The sequence below is a fragment of the Olea europaea genome, chromosome 9 (genome assembly GCF_002742605.1).
Source record: "Olea europaea var. sylvestris chromosome 9, O_europaea_v1, whole genome shotgun sequence".
Lineage (NCBI taxonomy): Eukaryota > Viridiplantae > Streptophyta > Magnoliopsida > Lamiales > Oleaceae > Olea > Olea europaea.
In genome coordinates, this window is record NC_036245.1 from 4,838,821 (window position 1) to 4,852,169 (window position 13,349).

The window sequence follows — 13,349 nt, forward strand, 5'->3', positions numbered from 1 at the left end:
TCACCTAGCTCAACTGAAGATATTCAATTTCAAGGAGCAGCTGTTCAAACGGATTTCGAGGGGTCAGAGGCAATTTATTGAGTAATTGATTCATATTTGTACCCCTACCACGACAGAGTCAGAGTCAAAACAGTATCAATGACAATCAGCAAGAGTGGGTTCTAAAAGAAAGACTACTGAAACAAGAGGATAGAGCAGGGTCACACGAGTTGTCAAATTCTGATCAATCGGAGTATAAGGAGTCACAACCGAACGCAGGGAGTCACTGCTCCTATCTATTTTTAGTTGACACTACTGATTTATTTCAAATTGCATCAATTAATTCTTTGTGTTGCTAATACTTTGATAATTTGAGCCTTAAACCTACTTGATTGGAATTCGCGAACTATCTCCCATTGTTCACCCGTTACCCCACGTGACTAGGCCTATCATTTGTACCATTGATTTTTATTTTATTCGCATTAGTATTATTAGCTTGCTAAGAATCGGACTTTACGTAATCTCATTTTTAACAAACAAATAATAATAATAATAATAATAATAATAATAATAATAATAATAATAATAGATTGCTAATCTACTGTTCGCACTAGTTGTTTGTTGATATCTATAGCGCACTTCACTTAGCTATTGTTACCGTGTATGTAATTGCGTAGTGGTCGTGTTACTGCTTCTAGTGCTAGTACCATTGCCATGAACCTTTCCCCTATTGAAGCCCTCACTCGATAGTTGGCACAATTACAAAATTAATTAACGGCTGTCCAAACTGAGGTAGCCACTACTCGTCAGGAGAATAGAACCCTAACCTCTAGATTGAACACTCTTGACCAAACCTCATATTCGACTGAAACTGAAAACTCTGAGGCTTCCATTAATAGACCCCATCATCGTCCACAAGGCGGTTGACACCACACCAGACACGATCGTAGGGAAGGAAATCAGGCTCGTGGGTGTAAGCGGGAATATCACCGTCATGGTACACTATCTCCCCTCACCACGAGGAACGCCTCTTTCGAAATATTAAGTTAGACGCCCCTACATTTGATGGTTGTCTAGATCCTAGTGTATTCAATCAATGGGTTAGGGACATGGATTGCTTATTTGCCTGGTATGGGGTCTCGAAAGATCGGAGGGTACAATTTGCCAGTTTGAAATTAACTGACACTGCTCAACTCTTTTGGGAAAGTGTTGAGGACCTTTTGGAGAGGCGTCATGCTCCCCTTATTGGGAGTTGGGATGAAATGAAGCGTCGCCTTCAAGAAAAATATTTACCTCAATTTTACAGGGGTAACTTGCTGGATCAATGGAATGCACTTACGCAAGGCAATCGACCTGTGACCAAATATGTTGCTCAGTTTGAAGAGTTTCGAATGAGATGTCAAGTCGTTGATGATGAGGTCATGACCTTGAGTAGGTTTAGGCAAGGCCTAAGGGATGATCTTAGACATGAGCTTGTCCTTAGAGGCGTCGCCACTCTTGATCACGCCTACTCTTTCCTTCGGGATTACGAGTTAGTGACTAGGACACCGTATAGAAATTGTAGTGACTCCCGCACTGCAACCTCTTCTGCATCCACTCCATCCCAAGTCTATTCTAGGACCTCTTCTACTCCCACATCGGATAGCAAAGGTCGAGGTTCTGAGGTTTCAAGAACGTCCTCCCGTTTGCAATGCTTCAACTGCAAGGGTTTTAGTTACATTTCTTCTAAGTGTCCTAGCCGAGCCATAGTTATGGAAGAGCGTGAAGGTATAGTCGACGAACCACTAGAGGACCAGGTTTATGAGCCTAAGTTAGAAGAGTTTGATGATTTGGAGGATAGTGAAGATACCTTCTTAGGTTGTATTCAGGCTGGTCCCCTTATTCCACATACACCTAGAGTCGGTGTCGTCCGTTGCACTCTTACCTAGCCTAGGGATGCCGACGATTGGCGTCGTCATGCCATCTTCCACACTTACATCAAGATTAATAACAAGGGCCGTAAAGTTATCGTAGATAGTGGTAGTTGTATTAATGCGGTTTCGATGGCTACTGTATCCCGTCTAGGGTTGAAATATGTTCTTCACCCTCAACCATACAACGTTTCTTGGGTTGACACCTCTTCTATAGCTGTCAAGGGGCGTTGTTTAGTCCCTATCCAATTTCTCGAGAATAAGGACCATATATGGTGTGACGTCATTTTAATGGATGTCGGGCAGATCATCTTGGGACGACCTTGGTTATTTGACCTAGATGTAACCATTTATGGTCGATCTAATTCCTGCTCCTGCGTGTTTAACGGAAAGAAGATTCACCTTAACCCTCTGCTCCCAAAGCCTGTTGGCCCACTGGAAACGAAGAAGAGTGTAGAACGAAAGGGATTGCATATCATTAGTCCTACGAAGTTTGAGCGTACACTTGTTGGTGACTCAATTGTGTTCGCATTGGTGGTCATGGAGGTTTCATCCCACTCCACAATAGAGAGCCCTGTTGAAGTCCAGTCGATCCTCCAAGAGTTTCGAGATGTCTTTCTGGAGGACCTACCCGATCATCAACCTCCTCTACGGGATATTCAACATGCCATAGATTTCGTCCCAGGGGCATCCCTTTCAAATGTGCCTCATTATATGATGAATCCTACCGAGCACGCTGAACTTCAAAGCTAAGTGGATGACCTCCTTCACAAATGATTCATTCGTGAGAGTTTAAACCCGTATGCTGTCCCCGCCCTATTGACACCCAAAAATGATGGTTCATGGAGGATGTGTGTAGATAGTCCTGCGATCAATAGGATCACGGTGAAGTATCGTTTTCTCATTCCTAGACTTGACGATATGTTAGATATGATGGTTGGTGTCACAATCTTTTGGAAGATTGATCTGAAGAGTGAATACCATCAGATTCGAATTCGACCAGGTGATGAGTGGAAGACTGCGTTTAAAACGAAAGATGATCTTTATGAATGGCTGGTCATGCCTTTTGGGCTAAGCAATGTGTCAAGTACCTTTATGCGGGTAATGACACAAACTCTTCGACCTTTCATGGGTAAGTTTCTTGTTGTCTACTATGATGATATCCTCATCTATAGTAAGACTAAGGAGCAATACCGTGACCACCTCACACAAGTTTGCTCTACCCTTCGTGTAACTAATCTATATGCTAACGTCAAGAAGTGCTCTTTTTTCATCGATACAGTCGTTTTTCTAAGGGTTCATTGTCTCTTCGACAGGAGTATCTGCTGACCCTACTAAGGTTCAAGCAATTATTGACTGGCCTGAGCCTAAAACTATTCATGACGTCAGGAGCTTTCACGATTTAGCTACATTTTACCGTTACTTTATCAAGGGGTTTAGCACTATTATGGTGCCTATCACGGAGTGCATGAAGAAATGAGAGTTTCATTGGACACAAGAGGCGGCTAAGGCCTTTAAGTTAGTCAAGAAGAGAATGACAGAGGCTCCTGTTATGCGTCTTCCCGACTTTTCCAAAGTCTTTGAAGTTGAACGTGATGCCTCCAGGGTAGGTATAGGCGGAGTCTTGAGTCAGGATCGTCACCATGTTACCTAATTCAGTGAGAAGTTAAATGAAGCCAAACAACAGTACTTAACTTATGATAAGGAACTGTATGTGGTGGTCCAAGCTTTGCGCTATTGGCGCCACTATTTGTTGCCCCAGCAATTTGTCCTTTATTCAGATCACAAGGCCCTCTGTTACCTCAACTCCCAGAAACGATTAAGCTCTAGGCATGGTCGTTGGGTTGAATATCTGCAGGCCTACTCATTTATTTTAAAACAAAATAAGGGCGTGGAAAACCAAGCAGCTGATGCATTAAGTCGTCGTGTCTCCCTTTTGTCGATCATGAGTGTCAAGGTCATCGATTTTGAAAGGCTTAAGGAGGATTACGAGGCATGTCTCGATTTTAAAGATATCTTTCTTGATTTACAAAGGGGACAATCAGGCGCCACAGATGGCTTCCGACTTGAGGAGGGTTATCTCTTTAGAGCCAATAAATTGTGCATCCCTCGAACTTCAGTGCGAGATTTCATAGTGTGGGAAGTTCATGCGGGAGGGTTAGCCGGTCACTTTGGACGTGATAAGACCATAGAGGAAGTTGAACGTCAATTCTATTGGCCTAGCTTGAAGAAAGACGTGGCTAAGATTGTTAGTACTTGTAACACTTGTCAATTGAGTAAACAGAAGAAGCAGAACATGAGCCTATACACCCCTCTTCCATTCCCCAATTGTCCTTGGCAAGATATTAGTATGAATTTTGTGTTAGGCCTTCCACGCACCCCAAAGATACATGATTCTATTTTTTTGGTTGTCGACCGTTTTTTGAAAATGGCTCATTTTACCCCTTGTAGCAAAACCTCAGATGCGTCTAAGGTGGCTATGTTGTTCTTTAATGAGAATGTTAAATTGTATGGGCTTCCTAAGACCATTGTGTCCGATAGGGATGTTCGTTTCACTAGCCATTTTTGGAGGACTTTGTGGCAAAAGATGGCTACCAAATTGAAATTTTCTACTACCACCCTCAGACTGACAGTCAAACTGAAGTAGTTAATCGAAGTCTTAGTAACCTATTACATTGTCTGGTCCGGAAAGATTTTCGAAATTGGGATTTGATCCTTCCTGTAGCTCAAATTGCGTATAATAGCTCCATAAATCGTTCATTAGGTATGAGTCCGTTTGAAACCGTTCATGGGTACAAGCCTCGGAAACCGTTAGATCTCATCCCTATGTCCACAGGCTAGAGTGTCAGTGTCAACCGAAGCATTTGCATAACATCTTCGTGATTTGCATATTGAGATCAATAAACAACTTGAAGTTAGTAATGCAAAATATAAATTCCAAGCTGATTTGCATAAACGACATATTGAGTTTAACGTTGGGGATTACGTTATAGTCCGCATTAGACTAGAGCGGCGCCTACAAGGACCCGCCTCCAAATTACAAGCTCTTAGTGATGGTCCTTTTAAAATTTGAAAGTAAGTTGGTCCAAATGACTATGTTGTTGACATTCCACCACATCTTGGTTACCATTCTACTTTCAATATTGAGGACCTAGTAGCTTATAAAGGTCATTTCATTCCTCAAACGATCCTTTGTTACCTCCTTTTGTGGACCTTGATCCCAACTATTTGGCCACTTCTAACCCACTACCACCTCTCACAGTACACAAATAAAATTGATGCTATTTTAGATGAAGAAACTGTGTTTACTAATGATGGAGAGGTTCAGCGCTTCCTCGTTCGTTGGGTTGGTCGACCAGATTCTGATTGTACATGGATCTCGAGAGAGACACTACAACAATTGGATCCAGATTTATTGGAGTTTTATCAGAGTCAGTAGGATCTTCCTTGGCCTAGATCGCCTCTCGTTCACCCAAAGAGAGTTGGTGAGGACACCAGGTTCAGACCTCCACTGACACATTTTTACAGACACCGGAAGAAGCTTGCCCAACCATTCAGCTTATGGTTGGGAGATTGACGACAACCTATAGTGATATATCCACGGGTTGAGTTTTCTCCCACCTCGGGAGAGTTGAAGAGGACATCAGACGTTTACTTATTTTATTTAAGCTTTATTTATTTTTGGACTATTATTTAAAATTTGGACTTGTATGGACTCGGGCCCAATCTCGTTATAGTTGCTTTACTATTTAAACCTATTTTGCATTGTAATTTTCTATTGATGAATGAATTATATTTTGGTGACTTATGGCGCATTCCTCTCTTCCTATTTTCTTTCTTCCCTTATGTTGAATCCCCCGTCCCCTTTCTTCTCTCTAATTCCCCCTCCCCATAGATCTATTCTAATTTGCAATTAATTGTCCCGTTGGTGCTGCATGACATAAACTTCGAGGCTTGATACCTAAAAGACATGTACAGGGAACGAATGCATAGTTAGCTGTGAATGAGGAATCATCGGGAATTTAGACCACCTATGTGCTGGGAAAAGAATCTTTGCTCTAGAAAGCTATATAGACAACAACGAAGGCGATATAACCCCCGACTGCTGTTCGACTCGTATTACCGTGTGCTTTATTACATGTAATCATTCCTCTGTTCCTATCGGCCAAAACAGGCCTACGGAGTATAGTGTCCCTTCATTTCGAGACGACGCTTGTTTGTATCACACGGATTATACTAGTGCTGCACAAATCCGGTTCTAAAATTTGTCAATTATGCCCATATCTTAGATGATAATAATTCGACCAAGAAAAATAATTCAAATAAAATAAAAAATCAAAAAATGAAAGGAAAAAAAACTAAAAGATCAACAAGAAATCATATTTTACTTCTTTTTTCTAACTTACTGATAAAAGGGAGTGAATCAGAACAATATATGGTGTCAGGCGAGTCGAAAGGTTGAGCAGAAAATAGTAATGAAAGCTCCAAAAGCAAGGGACGGGACACGCTAGAGAATGAAAAAACTGCTGATTGAGGCATTCTTTTACCTATGAATCACCACAGAGCAGTGGAAAGGCAAGAAAGTTCGAATTTCTTTTTTTACGATTTTTAGATTGAGAGTGAGCAGAGCAGGGAGGCTTCCTGAAACTGCTATTGCTCGATTTTCTGCCTCTATGAACCTAAAAATTAATGGTCATGACTAGATAATGAATGAAAACAAGACTGTATTGATGATTATTTTTGGGTAGCGCTATTTTCATCTACACTTTTTATAAGTACATCCTACTTTAAATTCATCCCTAATAAAATTTTAAAATTTTAAAAAAATATTATTTAAATCCACGTTATATTCCAATATTGTCCTTACTAAATTTATTCAATTAAATGACATATATCCAAATACATTTTATATATTTATCTCATTTTAAATATATCCCTAACACTAGGGAATTTTTATTTTTTTATTTCTAGAACATGTAAGGAAAATTCGTATTAAAATGCAAATATTTACAACGCATCATTCATCCTATTATAAATTTTTTATAGTATTTTTTACCCTAATTTTCCCTAATTATATTCATGTAATTTTTCTTAATCTATTAGGATTCTAGTTAAACACAAATTCTAAAAGAATAAAAAAAAATTTAGGATAATTTAATGAAAATAAAAGATAGTGGATCAATTTAGAGTTTTGTATTTTTATTTAATTTTGTTTATGTCTATTTAAGTAAATTTACATATGATTTAAAAAATAATAAAACTTTATTTTTGAAAGTGGATGTACTTATGAAAAAAGTGTGGATGAAAATAGAGATACCCTTATTTTTAAACTTATGATTCAAGAGTTTCAACTCCTATTGGTTCAAAATCTTAAGAATTTGAATCCCAACAACATGAATTCAAATCTTATGAGTTCAAAGGATAAAACCTATTTTTGCAGAGTCAATCAAAGTTTAGTCAATCCTTTGATTGTGATTGAAACATTTATCTAATGAACGCTAAGGTGATAAATCAGGAAGAATTAATGTAATGCTTCGGATAATAAATGTATTCATTGAATAGTCAACCTATCGATCCTCTCTTATCTTCATCTAACAACCACATAAGTTTGGAGCCACACAACTATTTCTGGCATTGTAAACAAATAATACAAAAGACTCAAGTCAGCCAAAGCAAGTGTTCACACTTCAATAACTTCATACCACAAAGGCCTCACAGATAATCAGAACCCAGGACAAGAAAAGTAGAATGTTCCAACTGAACATGGTACAGAACAGAAATTAAACTACTAAACAAAATTCTTACAAACTGAGTGTCAGATATCAACTTTCAGTAGAAAATGGGAACAATGTTTCGATAAATCCTTTTAAGTTCGCATATTATTATGATTATCCCGACAAGGCCACACTGCTTTGGCATAAGCATCTGTACTAGCATAATAGACTGTATAAGAGAAACCAATGAAAGAAACAATAGTCATCCTCAAACATGGGTTAAGATTTACATTATCAAACTTATCTAGTATGTTTATCCAGGAAATTACCTTTTTCCAGACACACTGATAGACTCCTATCAAGTCTACATACTCCGGAAGGACCCAGAAGAATTGAGAAGCTGATTCAATTAGACATATTCAGTTAGAGGCAGGGGTATTGTGGGAAGTATGGTGAGATAGGATGCCTATAAATGTGAGAATGGAGGTCTGGGAAAGGCAGAGAAAATTGAGTAGTAAAGAGTGTGGAGAGCCTAACCCTCTCGAATGGCTCTTTGTCTTCTTTTCTAGTATTGTAGTTCTCCTCAGTTTCATTAATAAAATACAACATTTTGTTTCCATTCAGATATTGTTAATCAACTGCAAGATGGGTTCCTAACACGCATCTTCAATCTTCACTTGAAAACATGCCATCTTCTTCCTCATCTCGATCCTTAAACAGGACCTGGACCTCTTCTAAACTAATACACCTATGATTTGCGTAAAAAAATTTGATGCATAATTTCTTCATCATGATACGCAATCAAAACTCGAAGCTATCAATTGATCTTGTAATGCTAAGACAAAATTATTTATGTATCATAGAATGCAAATCAATTTTTCACGTCGAGTCCAAGAATCAGTTTGATGCAGTTATTCTGATACAGGACTGCAACAAACCACAAAATAATTGAATCACTAAAACACACTACAAAAAATTCAGAACTCAATCATCGTTGTAATATTCACCTTGCAAGAGTGTGGTGTAAAAACTTGTGCACAGTCTGACCTCTAGATGAAATCATATAAACAATCCTATTTTGAAGCCATTTACACGGAATCATACAGTAGTTCCAGAATAAATTTTCCATATATAATCACAATCCCATAGAATAACAGGAAATGGGAATTTCCACTCAATGGAATCTGCAACACAAGTCACAAGGTATTTGTCTATTCATTAAAAGGTAAATGATTGTCTACAATAAATCAAAGAATTATCTATATCATATAATTCTATCACATGACTAGAACAAGCCACAAAATAATTGAATAGCTAAAAAGGTACAAAAAGGTCAGAACTTTGTCATCACATGACATTCATGCCTGTAAGATTATGGTGCAAGAGCTTATGAGCAATCTGATCTCTCGTGTGCATAGCATTAACCGACCTCGAATTGTTAACGGGGATAATTTCATCATCAAATAGATTGAACTTCAGCTCTGGATTCAAATCCTCATTTCTCATCTCACATATGTTATGCAAAACACAGCATGCCCCAAGAACTACTGGAAGATCTTGAAGTTTCATCTCTGTTCTCTTCTGCAGGCAACTCCACCTTGCTTTCAATCTCATAAAAGAATCCTTGGCAACCCTTTGAACCTCCTCAATTTTCTCATTCAAAGCATGTTGTGTCCAGGTAAGATTCTGGTGAGTATAAGGAACCAAAACCCAATCCATTAATGGATACCCAGAGCTCCCAACCACCCAAACATCCTTCAAAACCCCTCGACTCGCCCTCTGGAAAAGGGCAGAATTTTCCAACACCTGATCATCAGTCATTGATCCAGGCCACCCAATACAAATGTCCGTAAAAACACCCCTAGGATCAACTACACCTTGAACTGTAATCGAGTAAGAAGTCTTCTGATTTCTTTCTGTATGCCTCTTGTTAAAATAAGCCGCCACATTAATCTTTGGAGCAATGATAGGAACATGTGTTGTGTACATTGCGCCACCCACATTTGGAATCCCCGAAACAAATTCAAACTCCCTTTTAATCTCCTCCATTCTATTCCCATCAGGCCACTGCAAGAACTTTGGCATTAGCACACTCCTTATAGCAGAACAACCTTCAAGAACCAACTTGTGACAGGTAGAAATTCCCAGCCCAAAACGCTTTGAAACTTCACGAAGAGCCTCACCCGTGGCCAATCTCCATATACACACCGCCACACGCTGACGAACCGGGATTGCCAACCGCAGCATTGTGTCCTTTTTCGTCACGGCTGGTTCGAGCTCCTCACAAATCATATTAAATGTTGCTCTGCTCATCCTAAAAGCCTTCTTAAACTCCTCTTCCGGAAAATCCGGACTGTTAACTTGCTCCCACCATGCTTTAGACCGGGTTTTCACCCAGAGCCTCCGCTGTGAGCTGCCGCCTGCACCACCGGTCGAGTCGTCTGACGTTGTCATCACCTCATAACTCTCCGTACGAGTCCTCTTTGCATAAGACGATTGCCCAGAATTCGAACCCATAAAAGCATCTTGATTCTGAACAATATTCAAGTAATTTTCACTGTCATCCATCTTTTGACTCCTTCGCTTATTTCTCGACTCCAAAATGGAATCTTGATGTGTATAATGTACGGGTGATACGTTCTTCTTTGCTTTCTGCTCTTCCATTTGACTATCAAGTCCCAAAAGTTCGCTTAGTAAATCCGTCCCGAATTCATTACAAAACATTTCAACTCCTGGGCGCTTATTAGCAGTATTGGTGATTGACATACTATTGGGGTCTGGTTCTTGAATTAAAGAATAGAAGTTTGACGAGTAATCTTCTTGGAAAATTGGGAAAGAAGAAATTTCCATTAAATAATAGTGTGAAAATGTTTGTGTAAAAGAGGTCTGAACGGGGAATGTGAACACAGAAGAGTTTTAATTGAGTCAATGTATAAAGAATGGGAATGGGTTTTTGATATATATACATATGCACACGGTTTTCAGGGGTGGTGCGGTGGGGTTCAAGGAGGCGTGTGAAACGTGGACGCGGTGGAGGAAGATTCAGTGGCGGTTTCCGATGGCGGTGAACTGTGGGCGGGTTTCTTGGAGAATTTTATATAATTGTTTTACGCGGTCGGAGTTTTGAGATTATCCTTAAAGTCCTGTTTGGAAATGGGCAATGGAAGTTTCGTAGAGGTAGAGATAAAGAGTGGGGAAGTTTCTATGGGACCCCTAATCTTTCCTTTTGTCCCAATTCACGTCTCTAGTCTTCCATTTGGCCAACTTCATGTCCCGAACCTTTTAAAATTATCCACACGGTATTCCAATCTAACAAAACCCATCTTTTAGACTGATAAAAGGACATGAAGTAAGATACGTCATAAACCGCAAGCAGCCCAACCGATTTAACGATGGTCATGCAACAGATTGCACGAGCACTTCGATTATGAGTCGGAGGACTTACGAACATAATTGTCTAAAAATAATTTTCCTCCACTTTGAGAACCTCCTAGAAATATAAATTCAATAAGAAGATTCTGCATTTGTTGGGAGATATATTTTTCAACAGTTACCTACTTAAAAATATTCGAAGTGTTGGGAGATATAATTTTCAACAATTATACTCCTCCGTCATTTATTATGAGCCTACCATGTATTCTTTTGCCCTATAAATAGATCATTTCATTGAATTGAATACCATATACACAATTTTAAAACGTTGGGGACATAGAGTGGTCCAAGCAAAAGAGTTGGTACACAACGTGGCACAAGTATAAAGGTTGGGATCCTAGAGGAATTTACCTAGAACATAATGAAAATTAGATTAATGCATGTTCGGTAATCAAAAAATAAATTATAATTGTATTCAAAAATGTTTGTTATGTTTAAACATATGAAGATAAGTTACTTTTTATTTATCTATAATCAATTTTTATTTTATTTATTTATATATTTTTGGAAATGCACAACATTTTAAATGTACCAATGGTTATTCACCGCATTCTTATTATTATCCTCATCGATGAATGGCTATTTTGATACTTATAAATACACCACTTTTTAATGATATTAGAGTATCTTTAAGAGAGCATTTTATATTCAAGAAAAAAAATTCTACGCCCCGAAGATAATCCTTGTTTTGGTTATTCATTTTTTATTTTTATTTTTCGAAGAAACGTTTATTGATTTCTTCTTATATATTTATTTAACATATTTTTTTATATATCAATCATCAAATGATCTCAAACATCAAAACTTGACGATTTTTAATCTCGATTTCCTCAATAATCAACGTCTTGATGATTCTAATCATTTCTGAACATTTAGAATTCAAATTTACAAGGGTGTCCTCAATTCAGAGTTTAATAGATTTTTTAATATTTATAAATTTCCATGGATTGTATGGTATTTATAGAAAATAATAGATTTCATAAGATTCGAATGAATTTTTATTTTGTAAATTTTAATAGATTTTCATGGATTTTATAGATTTTAGTGGATTTGGCTAAAATTTCTACAGTTCTTTTTTGATCTGCTCAAATCATGGCTTACTCAAAATCCAAACGCAATAGGATTCAAGAAAAATGAGGAGTCCATATGCTCTTTTAAAGATTATCATGGTTTTACGTTTAGTTCATAAATATTATGTAATGGATCATTACAAAATGGTTTTACCCACATATTCAGCAAAATGCAAGAGAGAGAGAGAGAGAGAGAGAGAAGAAGAAGAAGAAAATCAGTAGTATCTTTACAATAAGAAAAAATCAGAATTGTGTGAAATTAGAGGGAGAAGAAGAAAAAATGTTCACATCGAGGGAGGGGGCGAGAAAGAGAAATATGTAGAAAGGTAAGAAAAGTTGTGAAATTTTTAAGTTTGAGATAAAATTGTTACAAATTTTTGGTAATTATATTTATGGCTTGAAATCTTTCAAAATCTATCTAGGGGGGTGTCCTCAATATAGAGTTCTATGGATTTTAAAACTCCATATAAATTGAGGTGTCCTCAATTAAGATTTAAATATAATTTATTAAAATATAGTTGTTCTCAACCTAGACTTTTAGAAATATTTATAAATTTAGGTGTCCTCAATTTAGATTTTAATAGGTAAAATAGAAATTTACATGTCCTCAATAACTACTTGATTTAATTAATTAGATAGAATTAGATAGATTTTAAAAGATTTCAAGCCAAAAGTATAAATACCAAAAATCTGTAACAATTATATCCCAACCCCACAAATTTCAAGGCTTTTCTCGCCTGCAGATTTGTTGCCCTCTCCCTCTCTGGTGAAAAGGTTTTTCTTCTTCTTCTCCTCCCTATCTCGCATCCATCTGTCATGAACAGATCAATTTTTATTGAATTTATCAATTTACTGACTTGTTAGTTTCACCAATGGCCATTAATTTCCTATATATTCTGATGTGTTAATTTCACCAATGGCTGTCAATTGATTTTTTATTCTGACATGTTAATTTTGGATTTTTCTTATTGAATATACTGTAGATTTTTTTCCATGTGTAAGTAATTAAGAGTTACAAAATATAGTTATAATGACATACACATTCATTGAAATCTATTTTACCATAAATTTTACCCAAATCGATGAGAATATATAAAATCCATTAAAATCTATAAAAATCCATGAAAATCTACAAAATAGAAATTCATTTAAATCTTATGAAATCTATCAAATTCCATACAATCCATGAGAATTTATAAATATTAACAAATCTACTAAACTCTGAGTTGAGGACACCCCCACTA

At 37.4% G+C, this 13,349-nt stretch overlaps 2 protein-coding genes across 2 annotated transcripts; one reads left to right on the forward strand and one right to left on the reverse strand.

The window, feature by feature from the left end:
- The first annotated feature begins 2,021 nt into the window (after positions 1-2,021).
- LOC111399850 lies at positions 2,022-2,642 on the forward strand. The gene has a single exon (XM_023027344.1). It carries the CDS (start codon positions 2,022-2,024, stop codon positions 2,640-2,642), a length of 621 nt encoding a protein of 206 aa, XP_022883112.1.
- A 6,017-nt stretch (positions 2,643-8,659) lies between these two features.
- On the reverse strand, positions 8,660-10,677 carry LOC111399473 (protein ANTAGONIST OF LIKE HETEROCHROMATIN PROTEIN 1-like). Its single transcript, XM_023026781.1, has one exon. It carries the CDS (start codon positions 10,451-10,453, stop codon positions 8,951-8,953), a length of 1,503 nt encoding a protein of 500 aa, XP_022882549.1. The 5' UTR covers positions 10,454-10,677; the 3' UTR covers positions 8,660-8,950.
- Positions 10,678-13,349: the final 2,672 nt, after the last annotated feature.